The following is a 15,104-nucleotide window of genomic DNA, read 5'->3' on the forward strand; positions in this document are numbered from 1 at the left end:
AGAAAAGTGTCTTAAGCGTCTGTTATCGATTGCTGTTGATCGATGCTCTCGCACGACCCGAAATCCACGCTGAACCTTCTTTTTAGAACCAACAAAATCTGAACGCGCTCCAGTTAAAAACCCTTTTTTCTGGGGCCATTTCAAGCCTAACGACATCGCTCCTCGCTGATGATCCACCCCGTTTTCTACCACATCAAACCGAGCCGTGTCGCGTCCCCTTCCTCGCCGAAGTGCGAACGGTCGTTGTCGGCCAGGCGCAAAGCGTGAAGCGCAGCGCGCCTTTCTCCACCACGGACTGCATACAGCTGACCCAAACGGCGGGTGGAGGCTTGTGAAGGAGGAGGTCGAGGGGTGATGTGTGTGTGGGCGGCCGCCGGTGGCATGGCGCGGCACTCTCATGGTCATCATCATCAACGTCGCAGGGTTGGCGCATGCGCGTTAGCCCGCGTGCGTGCGTCTCTTGAGTGTGTGTGTGCTGCTGCGCGGGGAAGCCGTTCGCCAGGCGCCACCACTAGCGTCTCTTTATCGATCCTGAGGATGAGTCATCCCTGCCTGGGTGACCTTTCCGCATCCTTTGCCGGCGAACGAGGAGGAGAAGGAGCGGTAGCCTCGGTTCTTTTTCCTCCCCATCTCACCGTCTTGCCTTTACTTCTTAAAGGTACCCCCCCCCCCCTCGTCCCCTTTTCTATTCCCCTTCCCGCTTGGGCCGTGATTGGTGTTCAGTTGGTCTTCTGAAAGGCATTTAGGGAAGCAGATAGATACGTGTTTTTCTTTTATGTTTCACTGCCGTGTAGTTCTGCCCGCGCTGGCCGTCTCACTACTTCCTAGTGTCATGTTTTCCTTTTCTTCCTCTTTTTTTTTTCTCGTCGCGTAATAGAAGAAATTTGTAAGGCGGAAGGTTCCTGTTTTGAGGGAGAAAAGCGAGACCGAGACCAAAAAGGGGTGCACCACGTTAACTTTGAAATCACACAAACACGCACAAGAAATGAAGTATATATATATACTGCTTCTTCGTCCTCGTTGATGCTAGGAAACCGAGCGGAATGAAACTCAGCGTACTTAACATTCCTAAAGAGATCCGCTTAACTTGCGGCAAGAGTGTCTATACGTTGGCATTTCTATGCGGTTCGATGTGTTTTTGTTGTGTTTATTGATTTATGCTGTCTGTTTTTTCGTAAGCTAACGTAGATCGATTTTAAGGTCACAGGACTGCACAAGCGGACAGCCTCAGAATGGATCCGATGACGCATTATTTTCTGCTCGGAAACTATGCTTCCGGGTAAATTTGGTGGTGCAGATTTCTTCCGTGTGATTAATTGGAGATACTCACAGGTCCTTTTATCGCGGTGAAGAACGATGTTCTGTTTGAGTCAAAGAACTTCCTTAACTGGTTTCCGAAGCTTGCTAGAATTTCTACCGCAGGCTAGAACACAGTTCTGGATTTGTCTTTTACATTTTTACAGCGAGAGCTGTTATGAGATCACAACAAGGGCCGTTTTTGGCGCCGTAGTTGTCCGCCGCCGGTGTCCTTAACCACTATCGCTCGAAAAAAAAAAAAAACACGAAATAAATACATCCAGGATGGAACAAGGTTCGAACATGGGTCCTCTGCGTGGAAGCCTAGTGTTCTACCTCAGAGCCATGCGGGTGCTTGACACTGCTTTGCAAAAAGACCCTATACAGGCTTCATGTCGCGAAAGAACCACATTAACATATGTAATGTAGCGTGGTAGAAGAGTAAAATAATAACCAAGCGTCACACAACGCGAATTCTGTAACCAGGCGTCACACAATGCGAATTGCGCAACGAGTGGGTTGTTGAATGCTTCCAACCCATTACAAAGGCCTCTGCGATAACTCTTCATCGTCATCAGCCACAGCATCAACAAAGTGCACATAATGCCTTACAGGTGTTTAGCAGGTACCATGCGGTTCTCCGCAGAATGACGAAAAATTGCATAGTGGCTGCTTCCCTACTTCACAAAAATTATGATGATTTATAGCGTAGTGGGTTCCTCACAAGTGCACTTCTATTGGTTGCCAAGAAAGCCCATAAGGCTCCCATGATCCATTTCCTCAGGGTCTCAATAAAGTTAATTTCCTCTCTCTATCTCTTTCTCACGTTAGCGTATGTTATAAAGCGTGGAGAGTGAAATAACGACCGGGCGTCACACAATGCGAATTACGTTACTAGTGGGTCCTTTAAAGCTTCCAACCCATTACAAAAGGCTCAGTCATAATTCTTCATCGTCATCAGCCGTCGCATCAAGAAACTGCTCATAATGCCTTACAGATGGTACCTCGCTTCTCCGCAGAATGACGAATAATGTCGTGGTGGGTGCTTCCCAACTTCACAAAAATTATGATTTGTGGCGTAGTGGGTACGTTGCTAATGTACTTGTATTAGTAGCCACAATAGAGTTTATAACGGGCTCTAGAAATGCCGCCTTTCAAGCTTTCGCTGCGACTGTGCTACGCTTTCCGCGCAAGCCTGGCGTTTTTTCTTTTTTTTTTTGTACATTCAACTTTTTTTTTTCATTTCTTTTTTGTAGTTGTAGTTTCTGTTAGCAAAAGTGACGACAAAAACTTAGGACCGATACCCATGCTATGAGAGCGAGAAGCAGCTTTCGCCTGAGCATGTAATATGTGTCGGCGTTTCCGAGCTCCGTCGCAGCCATGTTTGCTGATTTACAAAACAATTCTTACAGAGTAACTGTAACACAGCATATACCATCATTTTATTCGAATAAAAAAATACACCTGTGGCGGAGTGTCGCTTTCTTTCTTTCTTTCTTTCTTTCTTTCTTTCTTTCTTTCTTTCTTTCTTTCTTTCTTTCTTTCTTTCTTTCTTTCTTTCTTTCTTTCTTTCTTTCTTTCTCTCTTTCTTGTCTTCTTTCTTTCTTTCCTTCTTCTTTCTTTCTTCTTTCTCTTCTTTCTTTCTTTCTTTCTTTCTTTCTTTCTTTCTTTCTTTCTTTCTTTCTCAACGACAAAGCATATGTAGGGCATGCTTAGCAGACGGTTATTTTTATTTTCTCGGGTTCTTAATTTTTTATAGGCTCAATAGAAAAAAAGGCTGAGGCCTAATGCACGCAGCTTTCAGTTCTCTTCCGCTACAGTTTTAACTTAAGAAGCTTTTCTGGATACAAACCTTGAAGATCTACTTTCATTTCCAAAACTTTGTCTTCGGAATAGCTGCTTTGTACCTTTAAACCTGGCCAGCTAGCGTAGCAGTGGAAAACTGCCGCCGAGTTGCGCCTGCGTTTCTGTATGCTCTCTGTTCTACCCGGAGGGGTCGGATCAGCCATGACGTCGTCTTCCTCTCCGTGCCCACGCTCGTCGTTGGCGGACACCCATTTCCTGTTGCGCGATGGCCCAGAAATTACTTCCGTATTGCGTGGGAGCACTGAAGACATTTTATGACGTCGTTTCCAAGCTGAAGAAGATCGCTTTCTTCTCAAAACATGGTGCTTTTCATGGTGGAGTCTTGGTATTTGTGTTCGCTGTCAGTTGTATTGTTTTCACTCGGCCAGTAGCTGTGCACAATGGGCTTTTTTTTCGTTCGTGTAGGTTGTCATGCCGCTTCGTACTGCTGAAAAAAAAGATGATGAAGCCTCTGCATACGCGCGCATGCACACACAGAAAGAGAGAGAATGTGTCCCCGTTTTTAAGCGAGCGTTCGAGTATATGTGACCCTCTACCCTGCCGCCGCAGAGGTGATGCCTCTGGGTCATTGCCGACCTATCGTTTGAACATGCGACGTCACTCATTTTGAGTATTGCACTGTCGTTGATATTATCACTTATTTGTTCCACTTCCTTTGGCTAGTTTATGACGAAGCTCCATTCCACGTGACATGACAAGAACTTTATCGGAGTCCTGAGGAACTGATATCTAGGGGAGCCGGAGGCCCCCCCCAGATCAAATCGGTGGCTCCAACCACGATGGGTCCGGAAGTCGAAGTTCCGTCGCGATGTCGTGGACCCTCTGGACGGCCTGGAGTTGAGTGTGAAGACTGCTGCTCTTCAGGGATTCCCCCCATTGCTCCTTCGTGATGGGTGACGAGGCATTAAGGGCTGGGTACAGCCAGAGCATGTGTGATCCAATCTCCTTTCTTTTTTTTTCTTTTTTTTTTGCGGCACAAGTTGGCGCACCGAGTTCATGCGAGCAATTCGGAACTTGAACGAGAACTCCTCATAAGAGCAGATGTTAGCAAATTGCGATGCCGGCCGTATTTTCAAGGGAGGAAGTGGTCAGCCGATGGCAAAGAGCACTCACTAATGAAAAGCCTTGTAGATTGGACCCCCCCCCCCGCCCCCCATACCATACCTATAGGTGAGTTTATTATCCACTTTCGTGGACGTGTGAAAGAAGTTTCCTAGCGTCTTTTAATAAACTCGCCAAGGCTGTTTGCGCGCAATTTCTCCTATTTTGACTAAGACGGTTAGTTTTTCATTCTCCAATCCCTTGTTTACGCTTACATCTCCGGAACTACTGTGTGTGTGTGTTGTGTTATGTGCTGTCTTTCTCTCTCTCTTTGCTCTCCATCCTTCAATCTCCCCTATCCAGTTTCCATATGTAGGGTAGCAAACCGGTTGTCCTAAACCGGTTAATCTCCCTGCCTTTCCTTCTCTACTATTTCTTTCTCTCTCTCTCGGGAACTGTCGAAGAACGGAACCGTGCTCCTTACTTGGGCTCTTTAGCCGGCCACAACACTCCGCGCTTGTAAACACCCACTTTTACGCCTGCGCGGACAAACAAGGGATCGAACGCCCAAACAAACGTGCTCTACAGCCTGCAAATATATCGCTCCCTTCGCCTCTCTCTCTCTAATCTTTAGAGCTTCTCGCCGAAGGTGCCGCGCTAACCTACATGTCTTTTTTTTTTTATTTCGGTATTGGGACTGACGTCACCGCATTATTGATTGGTCGTCTTCTCTCCGCGCTGATCCAGAACTCCTCCTTAAAGCTCCTTGCGTGGCGCGCCATCCTCCACCACCGAGTTTCTTTTTCTCCTCCCCCCCCCCCCCCCCATCCCTCCCGCCTTGCCTCCTTCTTTCTGCGGCCCGCTTTTCGTGTCGTCATTTCACCGTTTTTGCTTTCTCCCGAGTGTCTCTGCTGCGCGCGTTCATATTCTCGCTCCCCTATTTCCCCGTGAGATACGGAAGTTGCTTTTGATTGCCGTACCCACCTTGGCCCCGTGGGGACATAACTCCGCGGAGTATAGTCCGGTGGCGTGCTGCTTTCGTGCGTGTTGGCAGCCGCGGCTTCGCTCCCTTCCTACCGCTTTGTCTGCAAACATTTGTGGATTGCGTCACGGCATTCGGTGACGTCATTCCTCCCTCGATTTTTCGCCCCGTTGTCTCCGGACAAGGTATGTATACCTGGTGACGATTGAGGCGTGGAGACAGCGGTGAGCGAGCGAGACGGTCGATTTGCGTACGCGCGTCGCTTCGTCCTACTGTAATTACGTTTTGAAAGCAACAGCGTAGGCATTAATTGGAGGCGGCTACGGCGGCATGTACTCGCTGTTTGTCGTATGTCTGCATAAATCATTCTCTCGATCAAAAAAAAACAACCTTCTTTTAATCAGCATGCATATAAATTAAAGGGACACTATATAAAGTGAAGCAATGAATTGGTTTATATTGTTAAATATTACTATGAAAACCTTAATGCCGTTAATTTCACCACCATAGCTTTAATAATAGAGGAGGAAATCAAGGTCAAAGTCTTATTCTTAAATTTCGCGCCGAAATCTCCGTGCGTGACGTCACGGATTGCAAAGTGTGTTTTTCGTATTTTGGGAACATTGGCACAACGAAATTTTCTGAAACTTGCTACGTTAAGTCTCTGGCCCATTCAGAGGACAATGTACTTCATTTTTACCAAGTAGGAAAGGCATAAGTCTTAGTAGACGCCTGCAAAATATATGTCGTCATAGCGCTTGGTGCGGAAACTTCAAAGTGGCGTCGCCAACCGCATTTTATATTGCGCTTTTTCTTGCTTACGAAGCGTCTTCTCGCGGTATTGTGAAAAAGTAATTTACTAATGCGAGAAAATTTGGTTTTCTCTTTAGTGTCCCTTTAAGTGAGTCGGTCTCCGACCGAGCAAACACTTGCTATAAGTCAACGCTAAATCAAGATGTCTGATAACGCGGTGTTAAATAAGGCAACATTTGCCGATTGCGGCTATATATGCGCTGCGTGTAAATATAAGGCACGAGCCGTGGGACTTATTTATCATGTTAGCCTGCAAATCTATCGTGCCCACCCAAAGGTCAATGCAGTGTCCATCCAAAGGTCAATAAGAACGTAGTTCTCTTGCCGACGCCTTGCGCTTTAGTAAGGCATTATAGAGGAAAGCTTAATGTATACGGAGGTGAAAAATAGTAAAAGGATGCCACAGGATAGATGTCGCAAAGGCGGAGAACAGACGCACAAGATTAAATAAAATTGTCCTTATGACGGCAAGCTTTCACCGAATCCGATGGCTCGTTAGTACTATAACCACGGATCTTAAGCACGCGTAATGAGCGCAGAAGAAAAGCGAAAATAACCAGTCTGGCGCTATCAGCTGCCGCCTCGCTTCACAGGATATCCTCCTGATATCCATCCATCTATTTTTTGTTCACGAGAGGTCAATTTCATTTCGCGTTATCTTCTAGTCTCCTTGAGGAGTTTGCTTTGGGAAATCTTTGCTACGTTTTTTTTATTATACATAGCAGTCACCGCTATGTATTAATTTGACGCATTCAAATGGAAAGTCTTGCAGTCTCACGTCCCTCTTGCCAGTGTAGCTTTGGTGAGTAAATATTTTAGGAAGCATCGATTATAGGTTTGCGAAAGTGAAACAGAAAATTGGGCTTCATCTTTGTAGTTTTTGGTGTAGCAACGGCAGATCGAATCTTCCTTCAGGAGCGAGCATTTAAACTGAGCGCGGCAGAGCGCGAGCACATTTTGCGCCTATCGATCCGATTACCTCTGGAGCACGTGTCAGTGACCGCCGGTTGCTACAGCTCCGTTGCGCCACGCACTGAGGGGCGTGCTCGCTGGCCGGTCCCAAATATAACGGCGCTGCAGTCCCTTTTTCATTTTCTCTGCACCTCTAAGCCATCTCTGATGCAATTTGTTCAGAGTCGAAGAACCCGCCTAGCCGTTCGAATACCAGTACGCGAAGCCTGTGCAGAAGTTTTAGCCCGTTGCAAGCGTGGTCTTCGAGACAGGTTGTGTTCCTTTTTGCTTCGACTAACTGCGTATCAATACAGGCAGCTACGCGAGGTTGCACTCCTGGGGATGCCCTGATTACCTTGCCGTTTGCCCCTGCGTGTGTGTTTGTTTATCTGATTTGGAGTGCCGTTTTCGGTCGATTGTTGCCCTTTCTCTCTCTCTTTCCTCCCAACCTTTTTTTTTTCGTTCCTGGTACAGGCGCTCCCCTTATTTTAATGTCCGCGCGTTTTGCTGTGCGCGAATCGAAGAACGTGACTTCGGCGGCCGGCGGCCACTCGCATGAGTCATCGCTGCGCCGGCGGTCCCGAGTCAGTCTCTCGCCATGTGATGCAGTGCGAGGAGGGTAGTCAGATACGGAGAGGGAGAGTCGGGCGAAGACAGAGTGGGAAACAAGGCGCTGGCGGTGCTCTCGCTTCGTCATCGTTCGGCGCTCGGTTTCGCCATCAACCACCACCACCACCACCACCGCCAGCGGCGGCTTTCGTCAACGTAGGGAAAAGCGGCGTGCTCGGAGTGGCGCGCGTCGTTCCCTCGAGCAAAGACTGAGGGTCCATAGATGGTGGGGAGACAAAAAGTGTTGCTGGCGGCAAGTGCGCGCCGCGTGCACTGCGTCCCCACAGCTCCCGCGCTTCCCTTCCTTTGCAAAGTAGGGGGAGTCTCGGGTGCAGTTGGTGGTGGGATCTCCCTGTGACGCATTGTGGGAGCCGGCAAAGCGTCCACGAGGGGCTGGCGTCGACAGCGCCACAGTGAGAGGGACCACTCTGACGCTTCCGTCCGGTGCTGCCGTTGTCCGGATGTCTCGTCTCTTCTGTAGTGCAATGCGACGTTGCAACATGGGTGCTAGTCTACGTTGTTGAGAGAATAGAACCATTGAAGCTGTGCTTTTTTTTTTTCGTGAGATCAAGGCGACGCCATTGTCTCAGCGCCTTCAATTCGAAGTACATAATTCGAAGGAATCTCCCTTTGGATCAGGATGAAGTCGTGACAGCTCCGACTGCAACCGCGGCCTCTTTGTGCGCGCTTGTGACATGGACGCCGTGAGGTTGCCCGAGATTCGTGCGTCTTCGAGCGCGGACGGCACCGTCGGGGAGAAGGCGTCGCCTTCCCAACAGTCGACGGCAGTCGTTGGCGCATCGACGCGACGTCGAACGACGCGGCGTCCCGAGGCCGGCGGGACGTCGACCTTCTGGCGTCGGCGACCGCTGCTGCAACGAAGCCAGACCTGTCTGGGCGACGTGGACCGAAAGGCGAAGAAGAAGTCCGCGTCGTCGTCAGTCCGCTGTCCCGGAGGCGGCACCGAGGATTACTGGTTCCTCGAGCCCGCGAACGCTCACTCAACTGTTGTTACACCGGTCAGTGCGAGTGCTGCCGGGATAGTTGTCGAAGAGCGCGCGCAAGTGGGGGACAGGAAATTGCGTAGCGCCGACCGGAACTCTAAAGGCGGTTCTTGCCTCTTCCTGTCGCAGTGTTGTTGCCAGACGAAAGGTGAGATTGGCGGCCTTTCGACTCATTCATAAAGATAGATTAGTTTATTCCATCGCGCTGTCAGTAATATCGCGCGCGTTGCTTCGGTCCGCAGTAGCGAAGTCGACGATTCTTGTTGGTCGCAATCTAGTTTGGTGTAATATGTGGCCAAATTATACGGCGTGGCGTGTCGGGAGTCAGTAGTCAGAGAAAGATTTATGTGCGCAATATGCTGCCTCGTATATACCACATGCCGACTTCGCGTTCAAGTAGTTCAGGTTATGCGGTTACCTTACGGGCTCAACTCAGCTGCGTACGACTGCTCGTGTATTTCAGGGCAGCGTGACATTTCATTCCTCTGTAATATGGCGCACGACAACCTGACAGTAGTATACTAGGTGACAAATACATCGCTGAAAATCTTCGTTTTGTTTCCTACATGAACTGTGCCATCAATCTTGGGGATACCTACTAGTGACCGATTTCTGCAAAAACAAAAGAAAATTGTCGTCTAAGCGTATCATGCTATTCTGCAGAGACGTTCTTCTTCGCGAATAATGCATAATTTTCTTGCCGAATATAGAATGCGGTTATCTTCAGTAATGCAAGCGGGCTCATTTATCAGATTACATAACATAAACGATCCCAAGTGTAACGTATGCAATCGTTTTAGGTTTTACACTTACAGATAAATATTAAAATCAATGCCCACACTAACACTACCGGGGCTCAAAACAGTAATAGGAGCCAAAGTACAAGCCGCGATATCGAACACAATGATCGGCAGGATAGTAACAAGCAAATCACCTAGAGATTGTTGTGTTTTCACTCTTCAGTACGTACAGCTCCTTCGTGTCACTGAATGTGGCACTGAGTATCGTCGGAGCTCTTGTTTGGTTCCAAATTCTTGCAAGTCGCCCGCTTTGCGTTCTCGCCTCGTACCATCCTTTATGCTATTAGGCCTATAAAACCTCTTCCGAAGTTCAGTACGTATTACGCCATTTGATTAAATCACTGACCGATAGTCAAGACATTGTGCGTTACATCTCACTTTTGTGCTGCTTGTTTCACTGCTTCTGAATGCCGTAGTCGCAATGCGCGGTGAGCCTTACTGAAACATGTCTTGCCGTTTTCCTTCTTTATGTCCCTCTTGAAATGCCACTGGGGAAATTCGCTGAACACACTGGGACCCACTTCTCACATAGAAGTCCTGTGTAACGGTAGTTCACAGGAGTAGCTGATGTCTTTTTATTTTTTTCCTACTCAAAATAATGTTATTATTATCGAGGTCTCTCAGAAATGCGCCGGAAATGCACATAAAGATGGGGAAAAAAATGGCGGCGATATATCCTAAGAAGGGTTGTCGTAGTGTGCGAAGCATCGATGTTGTTGGGTTGAATTCGATGCATGGTAGGTAGTACACATTTATATTTTATTACATTCTTAAATAACAGCGAATACCCAAAAGTAGACAACGTTAGCCGGCAGTTAGCCCACACTATAGCCGGAAGAGGTGGAATACGAGTAAATACGACAAGCTTCCCGCAACCTATACATTTCGTTCGTAAATAATTAATGCTGTATTCGCCTTCACTACAGCTGTATTAAATAGTTCGTATATCCTAATGTATATCGCTACACATTTTTTTTCTAATTTTATCTCGGAAATACTTGTCATTCTGACAACAAAAGTTGACTGATATAGCGCGTCTGAAACCCTGCTCGAATTCCTCTGAGATGCCTGATTCCCATTAAAATAAAAAAAAAGCATTAGCGGCGCGCATGCCTTGCTTCTCGTAAGACTCGTTGCTTGCACGAATGGCATACCTGCGGGATATTTTTTTTTCTACCAGAGACAGGGCTGGAACTCCTCTCATGAACGAAGCTCTCCCGTTGTAATAGGAATGCATTAGACGGTTATACTTACTTGCTGTCTTCTAAGGCAGCATCCATCGCTATGAACGAACTGCGCATTGCTGAGTCTCGTGCAGTAAACAGGTTGCGGCGTAGACGAGCGCTGAGCTTATTCACCGTATTTTCAAACACGCACACATGCAGGCATGTGTGTGAGAGTGAAGATGTAGAATATGATACTGTGCATAGTAGTGTTTATTGCGTGAACTGAAAAGGCACAATGCGGCGGAAAATAAAATAGACACAAAAACTTACCTGCGCATTCCAGCTAGTTTATTGCGTCTATTTTCTTTTCTGTCGCAGTGCGCCTTTACGTTAGTCGGCGTTTGTGTTGTCTTGATATCTCCACTAGTGTCAGTGTTTGCATGCCAACCTTCTTTTAGCAAAATGTTTCATTTATTTTATGGAGTTGATGCTGTTCAGATTGATATATAATGAGGCATGCGCCTAACGTGTACGAATATCGCAGTTTTTTTGTTTCGTGATCGAGATGCTTCCAACCTCCTTCCCCCTTAAATTATGAAGCATGCGTAGAATCAGTTCTCGCTTCGCTAATCGCATTTCTGCTGCTGTTTTTCGAATGACAAAGTATAGCGACTGCAAGCCGAGCAAATGACGCGAAGCAATGACGCTGCACCAGTCGCTTCCGCCGTGTAATTAGCGTGCAGGCGCTCTTTGCATTCCACGAAACGCGGCCACCGTCTGCTTCACTTTAGTTTTCGTTTTAGTATTTTTGCGTCAGCTGCTTTCCAGCCGGTATCGCGCTCCATTATGCAACAACGAAAATGTCCGAAAATAATGACAAAAGGGCGGATGCCTTCTAATAGATTAAATGCTTATCGCTCTTGCCGCTCCGTCATTAAATTAACCTATGGTTTGATAAGGAAAATGCCTTTATAGCCGTTGTGGCGGAAACAGCACCATTTTGCAGCCCGTCGAGGCGAGCGCGATTGCGCGGAGCGCTAGAGGGATTAGCGTATGCCATCCCCGAATAGAACGCCACGCTTTCTCGGGCAATATTAAAAAGAAAAAAAGAAAAATAAAGCGTAGCTTCTCGATGCTTGCTCTTGGGATGCGCTGTGTTATGGTGCTCGTGTGGTTGTTTGAGCCCCGCGCTTCTTCTTTTTATAACGGCACGCTTTGGCGATCGGCATCTGGCGGGGCGTGCGTTTCCAGAGCGTATGGTTAATTAGGCGCCTAATGGCTCGAAACGGAACGCGTGTATGCGACTAGCATAGGCCTTCAACGGATGTCTTTCTCAACGGAGAACAGTTTCGCCCCAATTCTCTCTGCCTATCAGTTAAACATTTGTTTGGCCGTTTCGTCTCGTTAATAGCCGCTGATGGGAATTGTTGCTGTACACTTGTTAGGCGTATAATTAATACGATTTACTCCCCCGCGTTGAGAGGCTTACGCAGTTGATCTGTTTCCCGAGTTCGCGTGTCCGATGGCAACGCGTTTTAAGGTGGGATCGTATACGATGCCGGAGCAATAATGCGGGCTTAACTGAGCGTGAGACGCACCGCGCACGGGGCACGGCTGGGCAGGATATTTTCTGCGCCCTAACGTGTTATAGTGATCGCCCGGTAGCTCGTGTTATCAATGTGCTGCAAGACCCTCATACTGCGGGAACTAATCCGGCTTATAAATAATACCCTTCCGCAACGGAAGCTGTCATGAAAGTGTAGTAGTGTCGTTCTTTGTTTGGAGTACGCGACTGGTGCTCGGTGATGGGTCATTTTCTCGCGCATTAATTTGTGACATTTCGCGCGTAAACTCGTAAAACGGGTTGAGTTGTTGAACCTTTAGCCGATCTTCTCGCACAGCTAGAAACCACGCGTCGCATAAAAAAACAATATTCGAACAAATGCTTTACATGAGATGGCTATACACGCGCGTTCTCTTCTCTTCTGTTGCGCATGGGCTGCTTTGTAAAGACTGACGTAGGAAGCACCTCAATCCATAACTTTTTGTTTTCCTGGAGAATCTTCCTGCTTTTCACTGATTGTTTGTTTCACGCTGTATATATTAGGTATCAAAAACAATGGAAAAAAGAATTTATGATGCTAAAATAAATAAAATAATGAGAACGAAATGAAACCAATAAAGATGGCATGGCAACGTCGAGTTCACTGACGCCTTCCATGCGTCAAGTTCTGTCGCGAAGTGTTGGTGTGACGTTTGTAATACGTACAGTCTTGATGCGAATGGGGTTCGCTGAATGCCTCTGTTGCTACCAAAAATGCACATCGTTGTGTTTATTTTCACTAGCTTAGTCACCACTTACAACGCTGTTGTTTCTAGGCTTTAAAGTTGCATAATGCAGGTCTCACCGAGGCAATACAGCATGGCATTAATATAACACGCTTTGCTTTAGTGCGCGTTCACGTTTTATGACAAAACCTAATGTAATCTTACGGTTTTACGTTTTTAAAAGCACACTTAAGCAAAGGAAATGGACCTTGACCGGTCACGTAATGCATGGGACAGACAACCGGTGGTCACTTATAGTAACGGAATAGATACCAAGGGTGGGAATCGCAGCCGAGGACGGCAACGAGTTAGATGTAGTGACGAAATTAAGAAGTTCGCAGGGACGATATGGAATCAGCTCGCACTGGATAGGGCGATAGGAGGGTATATCATCAATTTACCCTATCCAATGCCAGCTGGATAGGGTAAATTGAACATCTTTAAGAGAGCGCTTCGTCCTGCTGTAGGCTGATAATGATGAATAACGATGAAGCGAACACCTTGCAGCGTCTGAAATTAATACGAAAACCGCGAACGCCTGCTTCTATTTCTTACGCTCTCCTTTTTTTTTTCTCTCTCTCTCTTCTCGCAGGACAGCAACGAAGTGAATGCTCCCCCCATTTCTCCCCATCTAGGTCGGGTGAGTGTGAAGACTTATGCGTGCTCTCGAGTAAATTCGTAATGCGCTGGACGAAACGAGATATCTGATATACGGTGCATGCAGCAAAGATAAGCGGGAGACTTTCACGTGTGAGAAAGAAAATAAGAAAAGAATGTAAGAAAAATTGGGTTTACACCCTTCAGTTTCTCTCCTCTGCGGGTGCCCGCGGTTTTCGGCACGATCGAACCGACGAGAAACTATGCGCAGTGGAGCTCTCGTTTTGCGGTGTGTGTGAGTGCGTTGTGAGTGTCGGCGGCTCTCAGTCGCAGCTGAATAATTGAACGCGTTTCGCGCCTCAAGAAAGAAAGCCTCCTGGCTCCATGCAGGAGCCGCGCTACCGCCGCCTCCTTGCCCATCGCTCGGGCGTCTGGAGATGGTTCCCTCGCTCTCGTTTGTATATATATATATATATACATGCAACTCGAAGTTATAAAGGATTCCGATCCGTGCGCGATATCTCTCTGCAACGGAGTACGACTCGAAAAGAAGCTCGGGGATATTTAACAATCCCCGGCGCGTTTCCGGCCGCAGGAGATGGCGCTGTGTGCTTGGCTCTGCGTTTGTTCCCTTTCTTGTACTTGTTAGCGCCGTCGCGAGTACATTCCATTCAGTTTCTGCTGCAAAGCTTTTTTTTATTTTTTTTTTTTTATTTGATGCTGCCATCAACTACACCGCGGCGTAGCTGCGAGCACTTACGGAAGCGAAGGAGAGCATTCGTTGAGCCTCTTGACAAGAGGTGGAGTCCTCCCGTGATCCCTGAGACGCACCGTGGTCGGATGTGAATCGACATTCACCCGCTGAACCGGAAAGGGACAACCTCAGCTCGCCGCCGCGACGAACGTCCGCTGCGGCGAAAGCAGCGCGCCACCCAGACGAGCGGCTTAAACGAAGATTTATGGACCGCGAGCGTTGAGCTGCTGCTTCGCGATTCCTCGCGCGAAACAGGGTATACATGCGCGTACATACACGCCACACGAGCGCCTGTGTTCACGACGGGGTGTTGAACTGTGTTGCGCTCACCCGTGGCTCCTTCCCTGACAATGCTTCATCGAGCTTGTCGCTCGTGAATGCGTTGAAGCGCGGCCGACGCGTAGGATGAACTCTGTATTTGCTCCGTATATTTCTGGCTGCGTGTTTTGAGTATTTGTAGGACGTCACGTAGCAAGCTTGTTTTCTTCTCGCTACGCGATTCTCTTTGATATACGAACGACGCGCGGAATGCGATTTATATTCCTCGGCGTTCGTTTTTTTCCTGGGCGGTGGTCCTATAGCTCCGGCTACTTCTTTTTTTTTTTCTTGCTTTTTTCCAACGCTACGTGTCTTCGTTAGCAACGTTGTGGTGAGAAACGTTTCTCTTTCAAAATGTTATTTATAAAGGTGAATGCCGTGCATATGAATGTCAGCTTCGCGTGTGTGAAGACGCGTGTTGCGTAGTACATGGCTTAGCAGGAAGGTGAAATGTGTTTGAATAAAGCTCGAAAGAGCACCGTCACGTGAACACGCTGAGCTTGTTGCGACGCGCTGGCAACGTTTGGTGACTTAGCTTATTTGCTATCTTTGCTGAATGCTGCGGATGCAGGAAGGGCG

At 47.7% G+C, this 15,104-nt stretch overlaps 1 protein-coding gene across 1 annotated transcript in view; it reads left to right on the plus strand.

Moving 5' to 3' along the window:
* LOC119387134 (proline-rich protein 36) overlaps nt 1-15,104 on the plus strand; it is a 201,666-nt gene that overhangs the window by 130,668 nt on the left and 55,894 nt on the right. The window contains exon 5 of the mRNA XM_037654442.2: nt 13,449-13,496. Coding sequence (XP_037510370.1) covers nt 13,449-13,496 — 48 coding nt within the window. The remainder of the gene's footprint in view (nt 1-13,448; nt 13,497-15,104) is intronic.

The sequence above is a fragment of the Rhipicephalus sanguineus genome, chromosome 3 (genome assembly GCF_013339695.2).
Source record: "Rhipicephalus sanguineus isolate Rsan-2018 chromosome 3, BIME_Rsan_1.4, whole genome shotgun sequence".
Classification (NCBI taxonomy): Eukaryota; Metazoa; Arthropoda; class Arachnida; order Ixodida; family Ixodidae; genus Rhipicephalus; species Rhipicephalus sanguineus.